The 21139-nt window shown below is 44.5% G+C and overlaps 1 protein-coding gene across 1 annotated transcript in view; it reads right to left on the bottom strand.

Annotated features, from left to right (window-relative positions):
* The window catches only part of NSF (N-ethylmaleimide sensitive factor, vesicle fusing ATPase), a 53557-nt gene continuing 32418 nt past the window's right edge, over nucleotides 1-21139 (bottom strand). The window contains exons 7-21 of the mRNA XM_075846538.1: nucleotides 16459-16534; nucleotides 14259-14414; nucleotides 11676-11875; nucleotides 10944-11109; nucleotides 10783-10857; nucleotides 10488-10675; nucleotides 8700-8795; nucleotides 7872-8028; nucleotides 7327-7460; nucleotides 6507-6573; nucleotides 6351-6430; nucleotides 6080-6214; nucleotides 5715-5828; nucleotides 3660-3715; nucleotides 1-1080 (exon numbers count right to left, since the gene is read on the bottom strand). Of these exons, the coding sequence (XP_075702653.1) occupies nucleotides 1053-1080; nucleotides 3660-3715; nucleotides 5715-5828; nucleotides 6080-6214; nucleotides 6351-6430; nucleotides 6507-6573; nucleotides 7327-7460; nucleotides 7872-8028; nucleotides 8700-8795; nucleotides 10488-10675; nucleotides 10783-10857; nucleotides 10944-11109; nucleotides 11676-11875; nucleotides 14259-14414; nucleotides 16459-16534 (1728 nt within the window). The 3' untranslated portion in view covers nucleotides 1-1052. The remainder of the gene's footprint in view (nucleotides 1081-3659; nucleotides 3716-5714; nucleotides 5829-6079; nucleotides 6215-6350; nucleotides 6431-6506; nucleotides 6574-7326; nucleotides 7461-7871; nucleotides 8029-8699; nucleotides 8796-10487; nucleotides 10676-10782; nucleotides 10858-10943; nucleotides 11110-11675; nucleotides 11876-14258; nucleotides 14415-16458; nucleotides 16535-21139) is intronic.

The raw sequence follows: 21139 nt of genomic DNA, 5'->3' as shown, positions 1-21139 counted from the left end.
TCCGATAAATAATTTCTTTATTGCAATACTTGTCCAACTGCAATAACCAACAGATCATTTATTACAACATAAAATTCACAATAAAAATATACACATACTGTGGGACGGAGGATAGGACATGTGTCTGGAGATTGGGGTTTACGTAGAGCTAAAGCAGCTACAGAACCACAGTACATGTCACAGGGGAAGACACTGAAGGGTGGGGAGGGATAAAAGAAACCCACACAGCCTGTTCACATCCACCGTGAGCATATCCAGGCCAGAGGGACATGAGAAAGGAGTATATGGACGACCCCCACAAATAACACTACTCAACTAAACATAACCTGGACACTACTTACATATCATGCCGGCGGCCACCTTGTGACGTGAACCACCACCCTACAATAAACTAGTGAATCGGTAGATTGTATTCCCATAAATATAGCGCTGCCTACAGTCATAGGAGGGGAATTCACCAATGTCATTGGCCTGTATAATATGACTGTCAAACACGTGGCAGATAAAGCCATTCTGGAACTGCTGAAAAGTGACTATTTGTATCATACGTCTACATCGTAATAAGTGTCTGGCGGCTCAGCACAACCAGGAGTCTACAAGCTGGAAATGATGGTGAGCAAACCCAACAGGAAGATAACAAAAAACAACATGGCTACTGGAATATGGCTAAAGCACCGCAGTGTAATATGTGCATTCATGTCAGAGCTAGAAGCTGCATTGCTGGGACTTAGAGATGATGTACAGTCACCACCACAAGATGAATGGTGGAATTAAAGCCGCTGGTTGATGAGAATGTTACGGTGTTGTTACATTACGGTTGCAGCGTGGCACCCCGTCCTGTGCATTCATACTAATCAGAAGCTGGGTGAACGGAGAATAGATCTGAATGGCTTAGACAAAGCATAGACATGCACATCCTGTGTGATACAGAAATAAGGGAGTCAGTGGTGCTTCTAGAATCCAAACTTCCCAGAAACAGCCAGTGGTGGGTGGAATGTTACTTGTTCGGATGATGATGACGACACCTTCCCCCAGTGCTCCTGTCCCGTCGGTTAATCATAGTCACGACGCGCTGGAACTCTGCAACAGAAAAGAGACTGACTGTGAGGATATTGAAAAATACATCTCAATAAATGGCAACGTGTAGCAGATCTACACATCCAAGTGAGACCTCTCCAGATCAGATCATGCGACAAGGTAGGATGCAATATGACGATTTGACCATCATACTATAAAACAGTTACATACGATCAACCATCCCCAGGGACTTCTACGAGTTGTTAATGAGGACCTGTCACTGGGCCATATAAGTTAAACTGGTTTACTGACCTGAATAGCACTGTATCCCTGATTCTAGTGCTGTTTTGTTTGTTTTCCTAGACCCCCTCCCCGTTCCAGAGATATGGCCCACTGTTGTGTTGGCTTCATGCTAATTTGATGTAGTTAGCCAACGGGGTGGAGCTAGCTTCTTGCCTCTGATACTGACCAATCAGTGAAAGGAGGGTTGAGTGTAGATCGCACCCTGTTGTCACAAAGCAATATGATCAACACAACAGTGGATCACATCTCTTGGGGGGGGGGGGGGGTCCAGGAAAAAACCAAAACAGCACTGGAATCAGGGTGACAGCGCTATTCAAGTCAGTTAACCAGTTCGTCTAATATGATCTAGTGACAGGTCCTCTTTAAAGAAAAACCCTGGGAAAAACTATACACAATGTCAATCCTAGTGCAAGGTGCACGGCCCAGGGATTCAAAGAACACTATAGAGAGAACATCCGCGTGTCATGCTCCACCCGTCAGGCTCCGCACTTGGCATAACACTGCAACGGTTCTGCCCACAGTATTCCTACAATGATTCTAAAAGGGAAGAGCAGAATCCTGGATTTATCATTGATGGATCTCTTCTCTAGTTATATTTTGCGTGTGTCTACTTTAACTTATACAGTCGTGGACAAAATTGTTGGTACCACATCGTTAGAGAAAGGAAAACCCACAATGAAATAACTTGAAACTGACAAAAGTAAGAATACATTTTAATTTACTGAAAATCAATTAATGTAAATCAGACTTTGCTTTTGAATTGTGGTTGAATAGAAAATTTCTAAAAAAAAACAAACGAATGAAACTGCCTGGACAAAAATGATGGTCCCTAAACATAATATTCTGTTGTACAACCTTTTGAGGAAATCGCTGCAAACAAACGATTTGTGTAACTCTCAATGAGACTTCTGCGCCTGTCCACAGGTATTTTGGCCGCTCCTCGTGAGGACACGGCTCCGGCGGTCTCAGGTGTGAAGGTGTCTTCTCCAGACTGCAGGTCTCAGCTCCTTCCACAGATGTTCGATAGGATTTAGATCAGGGCTCATAGGAGCCACTTCACAATAATCCAATGTTTTGCTCATGGGTCCTCCAACAGGATAATGACCCAAAATACACAGCTAAAAACATCCAAGAATGGCTGTGACTGAGATCAAGCTTTCTGAAACCGGCAGCACATTTAGCTCCAGAACGCCAAAATATAACCGAGACGGATTATACGAATGGTAACCAAAGAGCCCAGAACAACTTCCAAAGAGATTAGAGGTGAACTCCAAGGTCAAAGTACATCAGTGTCAGATCGCACCATCCGTCGCTGTCTTTGCCAAAATGGACTTAATGGAAGACGACCGAGGAGGAAACCACTGCTGAAAGCAAATCAGAAAAAAGCGAGACTGGAATTTTCCAAAATACATACGGACAAGCCACCAAGCTTCTGGGAGAATGTCATGTGGACAGATGAGACAAAACTGGAGCTTTTTGGCAAGTCACATCAGCTCTATGTTCACAGACGCAAAAACGAAGCATACAAAGAAAAGAACATTGTACCTACTGTCAAACATGGAGGAGGCTCGGTTAGGTTTTGGGGCGGCTTTGCTGCATCTGGCACAGGGTGTCTTGAATCTGTGCAGAGTAAAATGAAATCTCAAGACTATCAAGGCATTCTGGAGCGAAATGTGCCGCCCAGTGTCCGACAGCTCGGTCTCAGCCGCAGGTCATGGGTCCTCAAACAGGATAACGACCCAAAACATCCAAGAATGGCTAAGAGCAAAGCATTGGACTATTGTGAAGTGGCTTCTATGAGCCGTGATCTAAATCCTATTGAACATCTGTGGAAGGAGCTGAGACCTGCAGTCTGGAGAAGACTCCTTCACACCTGAGACGGCTGGAGCCGTGTCCTCACGAGGAGTGGCCAAAATACCTGTGGACAGGCGCAGAAGTCTCATTGAGAGTCACACAAATCGCTTGTTTGCAGCGAATGCCTCAAAAGGCAACTAAATATTAAGTTAAGGGACCATTATTTTTGTCCAGCTCAGTTTATTTATTTTTATTTTTTTCTGTTGAACCACAATTCAAAAGCCACGTCTGATTTACATTAATTGATTTTCAGTGAATTAATATATATTCTTACTTTTGTCAGTTTCAAGTTATTTCAGCGATCATTGTGGGTTTTCCTTTCCAACAATCTGTCCACGACTGTACCAGGTATATAAATCCTATCAGATGTTTAATATGTATAATAAGGCTTTATAAATCACCACATTTCACATATGGCCACCATAGAAAGCTTAGTACCTCTCCTAACCCATGTCCTGTACAATGCCCACAATATAAAAACTTACGCAGCTTCTTCTTTCAGCAAAGCCAGGAACTTGCTGACGCGATACTCCGGATCCATCTTAAATATAAAAAAAGAAATCACTGTTAGAAATCAGACATAAATCACAACCCAGTAACTCGGAGAAAAGCTTAAGGGACTCATCGTGGCGCAAGTAATAGTCATTGGTGAGAGGAAGGACGGTCGGCTGTGTCTGTAGTCGGAGGAAGTAGGGAAATGTTGGAACTTTGAAATTTCTCGGCACAGAGATCAGTGCAGTCAGGTGACTGAGCATTTTTAACAGTTGGAGTGTGTTGAGGAATTGCCGCATAAGCAATTGTCCACACACTGAATAAAAATGTAAATACAAGGTGAAGCGTATATGGACAGTAATGTCAGGAGCAGAGCATTGTCCCAGGCAGTGGCATAGCTATAGGGGTCGTAACTGCCACCGGGCCCCTAAGCCTGGGGGGCCCACAGGGCCCCCATTGCGTCACAGCGCTGACCGTGCTGGTCCTGCTTCCAACTGAATTTGCGTTCAGTTGGGTTCAATGCTGGAGCCTTGCGATGTAGTGACGTCACCCTGCCTGTCTGCGCCGAGTCACTCACAGTGCAGAGAAGGATCCTCCACGTGGGAACAGGGATAAGTAAGTAATGTTATTAGTTTTCTATTAGGTACATACATATGGGGGCATTATACTGGGTATGGGAGGGGGGGGGGCTCATATGGTGGCTGCTGAGGGACTTATACTGTATGGGACAGGAATGGGGGTAGCATAGGGGCATTATACTGTGGGGGCAGCTATGGGGGCATTATATTGTGGTGGGCAGCTATGGGGGGGATTTTACTGTGGGGGCATTCATGGGGGTCTGTCGGGCAAGGCAGCTGGGCATAGGCGTGCGCAGGGGCCTGGTGGTGGTGGGGAGGGGTAGGGGGGCCCAAGCTGAATTGTTGCAGCAGGACCCATGAGCCTTTAGCTATGCCCCTGGTCCCAGGCAGAGTGCTAGTAGTGCTCTGGGGTTGCCCCTGACAACACTGTCCATACATGGATAGCGACGTCAGGGGCTCCTCCTGAAGCTGAATCCCCAGCCAGAGCATCGGCAATGCTTTGGCTGGGGATTCCACTCCTAGAGGGAACCCCAAAAGGCACTACCCACAGGGAAGCACTACCAGGGAGGGGGGCGGTGTGGTGCTACCAGGGAGGGGGGGGGGGGGCGGAGTGGTGCTACCAGGGAGGGGGGGGGGGGCGGAGTGGTGCTACCAGGGAGGGGGGGGGGCGGAGTGGCGCTACCAGGGAGGGGAGGGGGGGGGGGCGGTGTGGCGCTACCAGGGAGGGGGGGCGGTGTGGCGCTACCTGGAAGGGGGGGGGGCTTTGTGGCACTACCTACAGAGGGAACTAAATTTATGGGGGGTACAAACTGGGGCCTAACTTCTATATGGGGGCACAAAATGATGTTTACTGCCACCGTGAGATATTACCCGTTCACTATAATAGACGGTGACCGTGTATGTTTGGGATCAGCACTCCAGCATAACGGGCACACTCATTCATGGTAGTGGTGGGGGTCCCAGCAATCAGACCTGACCCATTCAGGCATGTACGGCACATCTAATCATAAACATGTCTATGGGAAACGTTGTTTCAAGTGTTAGAGTATGTTCACACGACGTCTGTACGAAGCACAAAAATACAAGACTGTTTTCAAGAGAAAAAACAGCCTCTGAAAACCCAGCATTTTTTTGGGCAGATTTGCCAAACATTTTAAGCGTTTCTTCAGAACGTAAAAATGGGTCAAAAATCGGCCTAAAAAACGCCTCAAGAGCGGACATGCGCTTTTTTTTTACAAAGCGTAATATTACGCCTCATTTTTTGAAGCAGCAGCGTAATATTAAGCCCTATGCGCACTATTCAACTTTAAACCACTGACAACAATGGTAAGCTGTTTGCAGGCGTTTTTACCAAAGCGTATTTCAGAGCGCGATGCGACAGCTTTACGATCTGAAACACGCCTGAAAGAACTCCGTGTGAACATAGAGTAATAATACACGAAGATCCCAGCAGTCCATGCGTGTACTCACCTGCATGGACATCTCAATTAACATGAGAAGCTTCTTGATACCTAAGTAAACCTTCTTGCCCTTCACATGCTGAGCAATAATAGAACGTTCATTGTCCTTGAAACTGCCCAAAAGCTGCAGAACAAAAGACACAAAAATAGAATGTAAATAATGTACAAACGCACATATATGTATGTGTATCAAAATAGACAAATATAATATAAAACATATATATATACACATATATATATATATATATATATATATATATACACACACACACACACACACACACACACACACACACACACACACACACACACATATATATATATACATATGTAAAATAAAATACAAGCAAACACATAATCCATGTCATGAGTCACCTCCAGGGCCTCCATCAGATGCTCTCCGGTGCAGATGTTTGGAACATGTATTGTGGTACTGAAGGCATCCAACATCTCCATCTCTTGAAGGACGTCCTTACGACTGGTGGTGCCAATGATCAGGAGTTTACGACTCTGGAGAGAAATGGTTAAAATCTCAGCTGTGTCCGGCACAATATACCACAAGTCATTTATTTCTCCACAATATACCATCACGTGAGTTTCCTTACTGCAGCATGTTGTAGCTCACAGGTGGAAACCCCTCTCTTACCTGCGGTGGAGCTTTCTTCAAAAGTACAAGTAAAGCCTGGAGTACCAGATTGGAGAAACGAGGACCAATGGGAACGTAATCTGCCAAGAAAACACAATAGATTATAATCTCGTATGGTTTATGGATTAAATGGTTAGTGTGGATCTGTGGTCTCACCTAGCAGCCTTTCTATATCATCCACCACAACGCAACTCAGCTGGGACTTGTAAGCATCATCAAAGATCTGGAAAAGGTCAGAACGACCAATGATTCACAGACATAATGAGAACGGCAACGGGATATAAAAGATCCAGGGTATTCTGATCAATTTAATGAGCAAAATTACATATTAAAGAGAAAAAATGGCTTACAAGTGATGTAAGATGAACAAAAGTATGTCAATATATATCTAAGCAGAATCCGCCACAACTATAGAAGGTCCTTAAAGTAGATTTCCATATGTCCACCTTTTACCACCATGTCGTTTTGAGGTCCTACATCCTGTGCGGATTCATTTTTTAATATATGTTAATAGGGGTTGAAGTTCCGTTTTATGAATACTGAGCTCATAATTCCCTACTTAGACATAAGATTTGAATGATACAATTCTGTCTTCCTGCAGCCACCACTAGAGGGAGCATAGGAGCTTCCTGTATATTGTTCCATTATGGAGTTTAATGCAGTAAGCCGCTTAGCTCCCTCTAGTGGTAACTGCAAGCATTGTATTATGCAACTACATGGCGGATTTGAAGCTCTGTATCAGAAAAACAGAGTATAACCTCAATACAGATATAAGAAATGAATCCTTACTATTGGAAATATTTAGATTAAGAAGCAAAATAATATCCAAGGGTGGATAGTCACTTTAAGCTACTAGGGCCCAAGGTAAAAACGTATTGTGGTTGGACTTGAGGTCTATCTACAAGTTACATTTCCACGTTAATGACCTCTCCAGATGTTCTGAGGCCCAGATAGTAATAGATGCTGGAAGTCATACCTTTTTGATGGCCTGGCATTTGGCAGTCTCAGAGAACCCAATCATCTTGTCTGGTGAGCAGATCTTGATAAAGGGGAAATTAGAGTCCTCAGAGATCTTGGCGGATAGCGCTGTCTTGCCACTATGGGGTGGACCTGACAAAAGGCATGAGAGAAAACTTTACACAGAACTTCACCTTCTTAAATGGGGTTAACCGGGACTTTTCAAAATTGGCAGGAGGGCAGGGGATGGAATTACATAGTAAACTAACAGATACCCCCCTGAAGTTCCTCTCCACTGCAGCCCGGAGGTCCCACTCTCCGGTCTCTGAAGCTCCTGCATCGGTCACGTACCGTCCATCGGTCATGTGCCGTTGGAGCTGCCTTGATGCCATGTGACCAATGCAGGAGCTTCTGGGACCGGAGCGGCAGAGAACGGGACCTCAGCGCTGGAGCGGGGGGCACTTTAGGGGGCATCTGTTAGTTTACTGCCCTGCTGCCAATTTTGAAAAGCCCCAGAAAACACCTTTAAACCAACCCCCTGATAATACAGCTTTAACAACCCACCTTCCAATAAGACGCTGACCAGGGGTGTACGATCACTATTCTTGGTTTGTTGGACGAGTAGTTCACCATCTTCCAAGACACGAGTAACAGGGTCACCCCACTTAATGATACCATTCATAATATAACTTGCATAGTCCTCTTGGTTGGTTCCAAAGGCCTAAAAACAAGACATGTCAAGAATCAAAATAAGGGTTTATCTAATGAGGCAGAAGAGGAGAAGACCCTCTCACTGGACTAAGGAGTCCAGCCAAGTTTCCAATTCTGCTAGATGCAAACGCTGCCTACAGACAATTGTTGGTGCATCCAGCACACATACATTCAGTAAGGGCTGTCAGGCAAAATCTTTACCATTGCGGTCGGTGGCGAAGCATGGATCTGACAGGTTGGATTTTACCTGCTGATCATAGTTATCTCCTGGTGCCTGGAAGGAATTCATCTACCCCAGTTTATTGAAATATACTAAATGGGGGACTTGGGGTTGATAACGGTCAACTGAAATCTAGTTGGACCAACAATTACCATGTCTATGGCTGCCTTAGGCCTCCTGCACACAGGCTTTTAATGCCTCCGCACAACCTCCGGCACCCATAACCTTCTACGGCACCCTATTTTACCTCTGTATGACTTTATGAGGGTTGTGAACAATTGGAATATGCTACATCACATGCCATATTATAGAGCTTCTTTCCCATAGGGGATATTAATTATGTACAACAACTCCATACAGGCCACCATGCAGCCTACATCTACATAGTAAGTGCACCTCATTGTGCCCCTGTACTGCCTCGTGTATGAAAGTTGAGCGGCCACATTGATAGTAAAACTTACAGGCTTTATGTCGTTTTCCAGAGAAGTGAGAAAGTCTACTCTTGTCACTTGGAGCCGTTCGGCCCTCTCCATATCAACTTCCACTTTGTTGGTGGCCTGGTGAGAAAAAACAAACATCGGTCATGTAGTTATGATCAAACACTTGCATTACCAAAATTCGGTCACTAAGGTTCACAATTATGCAGAGGACTATAGACCCTAGATTTCTAAACTGGCCAAAATTCTGACAGTTTGGGCCGGCACATGAAAGTCCAATCCTGTAAGTCTGACACTTTCAGTTCCATGCTCAGGTAAATGCCGGATAAGTGTAATTTTACTTTACAGTCTGTATACAGTAACAGGCGGGACGCTGGGAAAACCAGGAACTGTAAGAACACTAGACCTCGTCATTCCCCCTCTGCCAGCTAATAAAGCGAGCCGGAACAGTGACAGGGCCACAGTGATGCTTAAATATTGTAAGGTGCTGAAAGACATAAGGGATTATGACACTAGTGCAGACAAGGGGAGGAATCGTCAGGGCATCCTGAAATTGTGAGCTTGTCCACTAAATGGAATAATATTACACTCCTGAACATTTACTGTATTATGAGAAATACAAGTCTATTCATTGTCCCTTTTAGATACAGCTGAAATAGAAAAACATGATAGATTTATGACACATTCAGCTCTGCTGTATCTGAGGATGAATTGTTAGTACATTAACTCAGCAGGTTTCCCTGCAGTCCTATGTAAAATCACACAAACCTGCTACATCTACTGTATGTGTATATCTCCGAGACTGCATACGATTGAGTAAGAACATATACATTAAATCGCTAGGATATTGAGAGAGAGCGAGAGCGCCCGAGAGAGAAGAGTGAAAGAGAGAGTGAGAGCGTGAGAGAAAGAATGAGAGTCAGTAAGAGAGAGAGTCTGGCAGAGCAGCATCCCCATCCAATAGAACTATATAATACAAGTCTGTAAACAATATCTGTATAAACACCACATTCTGATGTCAGAACCTGATTATTATACAGAGATGAGCGGCGCTGCATAGTCACTGCTTATCTCTTCCTGGTAAAGAAGTCTGTCACGGATGGCTATTATAGGATGTTCCTTCTCCAGTGCAACTAGATGGACGGACATGTATCACTTCCTCGCTCTCTCGTATATAAAAAAAAAAAAAAAAAAGTCAGGTTCTTCAGCAGTTGCAGTGTGTGTTATACAGTACGGAGGCCCTACTACTGTAAATCCTCAAAATTCACACCTCAATTGCTGCAGAACCCCATAATGAACATCTGCTGCCGATAAGCCGTTTGAAAAGGATGAAGACGCTAAAGATCAATCAACAGGGACAGGAATATCCCTCATACTCGAAAAAAGAGACACTGCAGCAGCTGAGGTGGATCATAGGGAATAATATAGTCACTATTATAAATGATTAGAATATTAGGAGTCACATCAGACGTCTGTGACCTGTATAAATGTATTCAACCCGCAGTCTTGTGCTTGTATGTGGTCGCGGGGTCTTATAATGTACATCATCCCTTAGATTGTCTTCTCTGACTACTAGATGTTTCTTTCCTGTACGTGATCATCCTGTAATGGTGGAAAGTCAAATGTTTTCTCTTTGAATTGCATAATATATACACGTCCGGATTTTAGGACATTGCATAGGTTATACATTGAGCCTTTCCAATTCAATCATCCTGGGCGCTCATATGAAGTATTATCAGGTCGTTCATCTGAAACCCCATCAATTTCTAATGATGTGCGACATCCGCTCACATTTTCACCCCGTGGTGTTACCTTGATGTGTCGGTTCATGGCCGTGGACTGCGCGGCCCTCACAAGTCCCTCCAGCTCAGCTCCACTGAAGTTTTTGGTCTCCTGAGCCAATTCAGCAACTTCTACATCCAGAGCCAGCAGACTGTGCTCCCTCATCCGGGCCGTGTGGATGTGGAGGATCTGGACACGACCCTTTTCATCGGGCAAGCCTGAAGTAATCATGAAAATTCAGAAGGTGAATATGATGTTTCATAAGAGCAAGACAAGCAATTGATAGGTCGGTACAGGCACGTGCCATATAGGAGGTCTCACTCACCTATCTCCATCTTCACTTCCAGCCTCCCAGGTCTCAGAAGAGCGTCATCTATCAGATCGGGCCTGTTGGTCATGCCTAAACAGATGGAGAGGAAGAAACGGTCAAGATCCACCATACTATGATCAGGAGGGATGATGCCACCCTCGCCCAGTCTGTCTCACCTATGACCAGGATGTTGTTGAGCTGCTCCACTCCATCTATCTTGGAAAGCAGTTGGTTGACCACCGTGTCATGGACGCCTGTGCTTCCTGCCATGCTTCCTCTTTGCTTACAAATGGCATCTATTTCATCAAAGATGATAATGTGGAGCCCACTGTTCGCACCGAGCTGGAGATACAAGGATACAATGGTCAAGAACAGATAGTGATTAGGGAGGGATATCTCACTTAAAGGGAAGGTCCTCCTATGCAGCGTTTATTTATTTATTGCTCCAATGCGTCTACAATTAAAACAAATGAAACAACTTTGCTAAGTCTATTAATGAAAAAATGTACGGTTTTGTGTCTACAGCCCCTATGCAAATCTATGTGTTTCCATAGTAACAGACTACAAACCCTGTGTAGTCTGACCCTGCAACAATATTGCCATCCATCTGTCCTTTAATTTTTCCCAACATACCAAATTTAATTTGTAAGAATAAAGGGACAGATGGAAGAGACTAGGACTGCAGGATCAGACCACACAGAGTTTGTAATTTGTTACCATGGAGACACATAGGGCTACACAAGAGCTGTAGAAACAGAAGAGAGGGGGATTTTTAATTTAGACTATCTGCAAAGTTGTTTAATTTTAGATGCATGGAAAAAAATACAAAACGGTCGTGAAGGTGGAGATAACCTTTAAATATTTTAATTCCTTCCAAAAGAAACCTTGAGCTAGACTCATTGACTCACCCGCCTTTGTTCTTCTTCTGCATCTGCAAAAAGCTTTCGGATATTGGCCTCAGACTCTCCAACGTACTTGTTCAGGATTTCGGGTCCATTAACCACTTTGGGTTCCCGGGCATTCAGCATCTTACCAATTTGCCTGGCCATGAGGGTCTTACCACATCCAGGGGGGCCGAAGAGAAGAATACCTTTCACGTGCTTGCACCCTACAAGCGGAACATCAATAAAGTGTGAAGAACCTCAGGAACTTACTGCAAGAACTATAAATATTTATTCTGGATACATTGATTTTTTTTCTATGTCAAATTAATGTACAGCGTCTGATGTAAAGATTACAATACAAATCCCCAGAGCAAGCCCAGTGCAGACAGTGAACCAGCAGGGATGGCAGTGACATGTGAGCTCAGTAGACAAAGTAATTATGTTACTGTGGACAACAAAAGCAAATTACTTGCAAAGGTTCTCGGTAGTAAAATGTTTCATTAATTTCTTTAAAGGGATGCAAATCTATTTATCAGAATTTTCCATATCGCCCTCTGGTGGTTACCGTTATTTTACGGCAGCTAATGACTTACATTTTTACTTTGCCTATTGAGCTGTGGGTCACAAACTGTATGACCAGTGGCAAGGCTGTACAGGGTATAGAGTTTACTTTTGCATCCAGGCCTTGATGCCAAACGCCCCTCTGCCACATAGAGTAGTAGTGTACAAGTCTGAAGTCTGTGCATGGGATGGTTGGGGAGACCAGATACAGATTTTGCTTTATAGCACATCTCTTCTTATTAGTAGTAACAACAATAAACTCAGGCCCCTTCTCTCTCATTGGCAGAAATATCAGTAACATCTGATGTGTTAATTTGGAGAAGTGGTCCATTGATCAATCCTGATCTCCAGTGTCAGCAGATTCCAGCTGCTGCCTCGCAGTCTATTACTTGCCAGTGATGACAGCCATGTTTGGGTAGAAGAGGGCACCTGTCATCCCGGCCTAATCCTGTTACAATATGACCTTTACCTGGGATGCAGGTGAGAATGTACAAGAAACACAAAGTTATACCCAGATAAGGTCTACAAGACAAGGCTGGTGGAGGTGACGGGAGAGCGGGGACATGGAAGGAGCAGCTTTTACTGCAAAAGACCTGACATTTACCCGTTTACAAACTTCTCAGAGTTCGCCATTAGAAAGAACAGGTGCAGCAGACCCCAGACCACTCGCGAAACAGACATAGCTTACCACTGGCAGGACGGGCAGGAAAAGGTTTACTGCTTGTGGTTATTACCCATCTGCAGGAGGCCATATCCAACACACATATACACACACACACACTATATATATCTCTATATACACACACACACACACACTATATATCTCTATATCTATCTATATACACACACACTATATATCTCTATATCTATCTATATACACACACACTATATATCTCTATATCTATCTATATACACACACACTATATATCTCTATATCTATCTATATACACACACACACTATATATCTCTATATCTATCTATATACACACACACTATATATCTCTATATCTATCTATATACACACACACTATATATCTCTATATCTATCTATATACACACACACACTATATATCTCTATATCTATCTATATACACACACACTATATATCTCTATATCTATCTATATACACACACACTATATATCTCTATATCTATCTATACACACACACACTATATATCTCTATATCTATCTATATACACACACACACTATATATCTCTATATCTATCTATACACACACACACTATATATCTCTATATACACACACACACACTATATATCTCTATATCTATCTATATACACACACACTAGCATACAAATATACTCACACACTATAAAATATATATACACATATACATACACACACACACACACACACACACACACATATACACTATATATCTCTATATACACACACACACACACACACACACTATATATCTCTATATCTATATACACACACACACACAAATACACTCACACACTATAAAATATATATATATATATACACACACACACACACACCACACACACATATGTATGTATGTATTCATATGCTTTCAGGAAGAAAAACAGAATGTAGAATTTGAAGAAAATTGACTCCAGCATTGCAATTATTATGGTAAATACAAGTAAAACAGATATGTCCGGAGGGCAGACAAGTCCCCCGGTCAGTGACGCTCATAAAACTATGGATGAAAGGCCACATCAAAGCTCGAGAACTCACTTAACCATTTATATACCTTGTTTCAGTCAGTCAATACATACAGAATTAACCCCTTCATACATTGATCACTTCTGTGTCTTACCCTCTGATATTACGTCTGTTATTTGTTCAAAGAAATCAATCAATGCTCCTGTTCGTCGAGGCCATAGGGTAGGGGTCAGCAACTCCCTGCACCGACAGCCAAAGGCTTTATTATTCCAGCCAAAAGCTGTCAGGGCATGCTGCGAATTGTAGTTTCCCCAACAGCTGAACTGCCGAAGATTGCGGACCCCTGCCGGTTCCAAGACAACCTTGCTTGGTTCATTATCTTACAAAAACTCACCCATCTGTTCTACTATCTCTGGTGGGAAGACCCTTGAAGCAAAGGCTCGTCTAAAGATGTCCGAGAACTCCTTGTCCAGACCACCGATCCCCATCTTCTCAAAGTTCCAGTCTGGGTTGATGATGGACTGACGGTCCTGCTTGGTTTTTGATTTACCTATGAGTAAACCGGTGGACAAATTATCGCTCTATAAGACCTTGTACTAAGCCTTGTCTTATACATTTTATCATAAACTATTTTACGCCCAGTTTCACCTCCCAACCCCTCATGGATGAATTCATTGCTCTGCATGGGAGTCAATGGGTTAAATTCATTCTTGAGGGGAATAAGTCGCTGCCAGACTACTCTGGTGGCGGTTCTCTCCCATGAAAACAAAGGAATGGGCATGTTGAAATCCAACACGTCCGATCCTTCTTTCCCATCGACATCTACCTTTGGGGAGAGCCTGGACACCCCCATACACATTAGAAAGTCGGCCAGTCCTGCCAAAAGTTTCAGCCACGTTCATCTAATGTGCATGGGCACCTATAGGGAAAAAGCTATTGCCCAGGGAAAAGGTGCCCATCCTAGCCCCATAGGTCATTCGCCCGAAGGTACTTCGATTTCATCCATTCCATTGTTAAAAATCTCGGTCATACATTTCTTAATATCATCCAATTCTGGGACAGCAGAGCGGAAACAAATCCAGCCGCCATTACAGCTTAGAACGTGGCGGTTTCCCAGGATTTGTCGTGACACCCGAGTGTCAAAGCTGCTCAGTTATACAATGATACAACCCCAACTCTCATCACTGTATAAAAAGGCAGAATTGCTATTCAGAGTTTTAGGAAAGGGACAATATTTGTGGCAGCTATAATAGTGGGCCTTTTAATGGTCACCCAGCTTTCCTAGAGACAGATACTACTTGACAAACTACGTGGCATAAATGGAAATATCAAGTACTGTGGGGGAAATGTCTCAAAAGTACTGCAAAGGAGTAGATGCCCATCACAACCAACCAATCAGTTTCCAGAATCCTTTTTAGGAGCCCCATTAGAAAATGAAACAACCTGATTGGCTGTCATGTGCAACTACGTCACTTTTCCTATGCAACCCATCTTTTTTTTTTTTTTTTGTTTTTTTTTTTGGAGGGGGGGATTTTTTATTATATGACATTTACTTTAAAAAAATGTACTTAATATATCAAGACTAAAATCTCATTATTGGCAGGACATGTTTTACATGCAGCTCCCGCCTGTCACTTGTGTGCAGCACCATGTGTTAACACTGCCACCTACTGGTCAATAGAAGCAAAACAGAAAGTCAATTCTACTTTTAACTCAACTAAGACCCCGTGCACAAAAATCTCCGTAATTGCGGACCAGTTCAGTTCTATTGGCCACGGACACTTTTCCGTATCACTACAGAAGGGTGTCTGTGCCGTAGATCTGTGCCATGAATTATGGAGCATGTCCTGCTTTTTGTTTTTTTACGGGCCGTGCTGCTATACTTTGTATGGGAGCACGGCCCAAAAATGCGGCCGCGGGCCCCGATTCCGGGCACGGCCGTGTGCATGAGCCCTAAAGGGGTGTTTTTATTTTACAAAGTGATGGCATATTGCTAGGATCTGCCATCACATCATGATCTATGTGGGTCCAACCTCTGGTACCCCCACCGATGTTGAGAATAAATGGCTCGCTGCGCTGACATAGCACTACGTCCCCTTCACTGCGCAGAAAACGACAGAGGGTCCCATTGAATTGAATGGTCCCATTGAGTTTTCTGCAGTCGGATTGCCGCGAGCATCGCTGCGTAGAGAATACGTAGGAAAGGACGCTGCGTTAAATCAGCGCTGCAGTTCCTTCATTCACATTATCGTTTGGGGTCCCAGAGGTCGGATCCCCACTAAACATAAAATGATGGCATATCCAAGATGGGAATAACCCTTAAAATTCAGGAACAAGGACGGGATCAGAATGGTCAATGACGGTCACCAATAATTCCCTTTCCAATACCGGCTCTGCAGGTTTACAGACATTTTGGCCCTGCAGAGCGTCTATTATGTCAAGGTAAAAAGAATATAGCAACCCCTCGGGCGGTAGTAACTCTACAGTGGATATATTCACCGTGTGATGTGACTACTATGGTCGGAGACGTACCGGCTGCTTATTAATATCCTTTTCTCATCTTGACATGGTGATAAGTACAACACATAACTCACCGGTGAGGTTCAGAGAGGAGTTGTCGGCCTTCTCAAACACCACCTGACTGTTTCCCACAACCAGACCCGCCTCGATCTGCAGAAAGAAAAAGGAGTGAGTATGAGGAATAAACTATGGAGGGTCAATGAGGCTTATAGGGGTATTCCAGTTGCGAAGAGTTTTTACCAATCTTCCTATCCACTAGATGGGGGATAACGGTTGGATCAGTGATGGTCCCAGTGGTCAGTTCCCGGTTTACCCCATTTGAATGGAACGCCACTCGACTATCTCCATCAGTGCCGTAGAAAGTGAATGGAGCAGCAGCACAGATGCTTGACTGTCACTACATTCAAACGGGGGAAACTGGACTCCCCACGTTCGGATGATTGGATTCCAACCGCTGTGACCCCCACCCATCTACTAACCCCCACCCCCACCCATCTACTAACTATCATCTAGTCACTGGATAGGTGAAAACCGGTAAAAACTCTTGGCAAACCCCTGGCCATACTAAAGCAGTAGTTTTTAGGATCAGCCCTGACTCTCCCATAAACAGAAGTTATTTTGATAGGGCACGGGAGACAAGCGGATTTCCAGACAACACTGGCACAGCTTATCTAGGGGGGAAATAATAAAGGGGGTTTTACACAGGACGATTATCGTGCAGACGGGCGTTATTAGAACGCTCAATGCCGATAATTGCCATGTGTAAACAGGGGAACGATCAGCAGATGAACGAGCAAGCGCTGGATCATCTGCTGGTCGTATCGTTTTTAAAAAAGTAAAATATTATCGTTGTCGGCAGCACATTTCTGTGTAATCCGGGAGACGCGCTGCCGACATGATAATAATGTATGGGGACGAGCGATCAGAATAACGACCGCTCGTCCCCATCCATAGCTCCGTGTGACAGGAGCAAACGACCGCCGATCAAGAATGTCTCCTTGATCGGCGCTCGCTGCACCGGCCGGGCGTTGGCCGGTGTAAAAGGCCCTTTAGGGGAGTCAAATTCAACAAGGAACGGACTTGTTGGTTTTTCTTATAGGATAAGACAGATAAAAACAAATCTCCCCTATATAGATTGCTCGTGAAATTAATTCGCACAGAATTTTATAGCTAAAATTTATGAACATGTGCCCCGCAGGCGCCCTGGCTGATACTGGGTGACTTTAATAACATGATGGACAACTTTGTGTATAGGATGGTGAGGGGGGCAGACCCAAGGGGAGGGGGGGGGCTAACTCCCTTTGGCAAGAGTCTTCATGAAGTGGCCCTGATAGACCTCTGGTGTTCCAGGTATCCAGATGCTAAGCATTACTTCTATTATTCTACATCTGGAACACTGTCCCGTATAGACTTGGCGCTTGGCAACTCGCAGGCCTTGGGTATATTGGGAGAAGTGCAGTATTTGAGGAGGGGACTATCTGACCACTCGCCGTTGCAGGTGCCTTTGCTGTGTTCTCCCACCTTTACTAGGACCCCGGGTCTGTGGCGGTTTAATCCCTATTGGTTGAGGCTTCTGACTTCTTCCCATTCCAGCTCTTCACAAATTCTCTCATTATGAGGGGTCTGCATCACCACCAGCAGTATGGGATTCCACGAGGGTCTATCTTCATGGTGTCCTGATACGGGTGGTGAATATGCTGAAATCATCCTCCAGGGCTCGAGAGCAGTATCTGGGAGGGGGTTCAAAGGGCGGAGGAGGGCTTTTATGCCAGGTTTTTAAGGGCTTTTATGCCAATCTATGCAAGTTGAAGACCAGTCCCTCCGATGGTGAGTTAGACTGCTTTTTACAGGGTCTTGACCTTTCGTCTTTGCCCCCAAAGGATGCAGATCTCTTGGATGCCCCCCTTACTCTAGAGGAATTAGAATAGGCCTTCTCATCTATGACGAATGACACGTCCCTGGGGATGGACAGCTCCGTCTTAAGTATTCCAGACCCATCAGGAAACATTGCTACCTCAACTGCTTAAAGTTTATCAAGAGGCGTTTACTGTGGACCCTGCCTGACTTCATGAATGAGGCGATCATTATCTTGTTCCCCAAACCTGGCAAGGACGTCCGACAACCTGAGTCGTATAGACCGATTTCCTTATTAATGGTTGATGTGAAAATCTTGGCTAAAAGTTTGGCTAGCCGGATTTTGAGAGTGGTCGAGAGGGTGGTCCATCAAGATCAGGCGGGCTTCATGCCCAATATCCCCACTGCCATTAACCTTAGGAGACCATTTCTGAATCTTTAGAAGACAATCAGTAAAGGGCACTAAGGCGGTGGCGTTGCTTGACGCGGCAGAGGTCTTTGACAGCGTGGAATGGAATTACCATTGGTTCACTCTGCGCTGTGTGGGCTTTGGGGAAACCTTTGTTAGGTGGGTCTGGCTGTTATATGCTTCCCCTAGGGCTCGAATTAAGGCTAAGGGGCTTCTATCTGGTCCCTATGCACTATATAGAGGAACCAGACAGGGCTGTCCCCTCTCGCCCCTTTTGTTTGCCTTGGCTATTGAGCCCCGGCTGCAGCCAATAGGAGGGCTGAGAAGGTGAAGGGCTTCCAAAATGTGCACAAATAATTGGCCCTTTACACAGATGACATGCTGCTATTTTTGAATGATTGGACTACCTCACCACGTAATGTCATCCACATCATTAATGACTTTGGTCTCCTATCTGGCTTATCTATCATTTGGATTTCCTTCCTTCTGGTAGGACCGCAGGCGGCTGATACGTCAACACAGGCGGGGCAGCTACAGATTGTATCCTAGTTTAAATATCTAGGCATCCAAGTCAGCGCTAGGGCCCAGGACTTTGAAGGTCTGAATATTGACCCGCTGCTAAATAGATTGCAGACTAAAACAGCGGCGTGGTGTAAACTCCCTCTTGGTGTGGTAGGTAGGGTGAATCCCACCAAGATGATTTTTATGCCACAACAACTGTATATATTGGATAATACCCCGGTATGGCTGCCCCTTTGGATCTTTCATAAATTTATAGGTATTTTTCGATATCTTATATGGAAGAAGGGGACGCTAAGGATATGGTTAGAGACATTGCAGGGACCTAAGGAAGACGGAGGCTTACCTGTCCTGAATCCCTGGTTATATTACCTCTCGGCCCAGCTCCAACATCACAGGGTGTGGGGTGCCCAGAAACCAGTTTGCTCAGCGGGACGTTAAGTTGGGCATCTAATGGGGCAACAGCTGCTTTTATTGGCCCTTATGTCAGAACGAATATGTCCCACCCCGCTGTTAACGCAAAAAAACCTAGAATAAGGTGAAGGCCATAGTGGGTCTGGTGGGGTATGCTCATTGCTCTGCTATATGACGCAACTTGAACTATAAGGAATTTGATAAGCTGGAAGGGTTTGATAGATGGAGAAGTCGGGGTGTGAGGGTTATACCTCAGCTCCTTCAGAATAATGTGTTTGAGGATCTGCAGCCGGAGTTTGCCCTGCCACACTCCACTCTTTTCCAATACCTTCAATTGAGACATGCCTGGGAGTTGCAGAACAGGCAGGTTCCTACGTCACAGGCCTCACATTCATCACTTCTAGATGAATAATGGATAGTGATTTCGTTGTTCTACAGGTGTCTGCTGGGGGCGACTCCTAGGGTGCAGCCTCTCTCCGTTAGGGAGAAAGACGAAGGACCTATCGAGGAGGAGGTCTGGCAGGACGTCCTTGAACTGGTTTCCAAGACTTCCCTGAGTGAAATGTATAGGTTGTTCCAGGTCTATCTTTTGCCCAGGGTTACAAAACCCCATTGCTGCTATATAAACTGGTATATCGGGGACAGAACCGATAAAAACAAGGGGACATATACAAAAACACAGAAAAAGGCCATACTTACAAATGGACACAGCCAGGTCAGAAACGCTGATGAAGGAATGAGCAGGTGCTTAAATAATAATAGCCACTCCCACTAGTCTTGAGGGGAGTGGTGTGTGGTGCATGGGAGGTGTAGTAAGAAATAATAAATGAATAATGTGTGTGCAAGTGTAATACTATAAGTGAAATATAGGGGGCAGTAATGAGTGAAGTGCCTCAATAGAAATAAATGGATAATGGGGTGCAAGTGAGTGAAACATGGAGGGATAGTGTGTACGTCATGAGGCACAACGTGTATAGCCAGGTAGAAGCCTATTTGTGACGCCTTGATAATTCATAGAGCGGGCTACCCTGCTTGCTATGCCAAACAACAACACACCATGCTCTCCCAGCATCAAAGACCCGGCTGTGTCCAAGAGAAGCGAATATAAGTAATAATGAAAAATACCTGGGGTATTGGTAATCATTTCTGACCTTGTTTTTATCGGTTCTGTTTGTGCATCAGGAACGTTCTGTTCCAGTTTAGGAGTTAGGGACTCGCAAGTCTGGGGATCCTTGTCGTGGATTGCGAGCTTGCGTCCTTTTGGCCAAAATGATTACTAATACCCCAGGTATTTTCCATTATTATGTATATTCGCTTCTCTTGGACACAGCCGGGTCTTTGATGCTGGGAGAGCATGGCATGTTGTTGTTTGGCATAGCAAGCAGGGTAGCCCGCTCTATGAATTATCAAGGCGTCACAAATAGGCTTCTACCTGGCTATACACGTTGTGCCTCATGACGTACACACTATCCCTCCATGTTTCACTCACTTGCACCCCATTATCCATTTATTTCTATTGAGGCACTTCACTAGTATTACACTTGCACACACACCATTTA

The sequence above is a fragment of the Rhinoderma darwinii genome, chromosome 13, assembly GCF_050947455.1.
Source record: "Rhinoderma darwinii isolate aRhiDar2 chromosome 13, aRhiDar2.hap1, whole genome shotgun sequence".
NCBI classification, from domain to species: Eukaryota; Metazoa; Chordata; class Amphibia; order Anura; family Rhinodermatidae; genus Rhinoderma; species Rhinoderma darwinii.
Note: the sequence above shows the minus strand (reverse complement) of the source record. Positions and strands in the feature narration are given on the sequence as shown.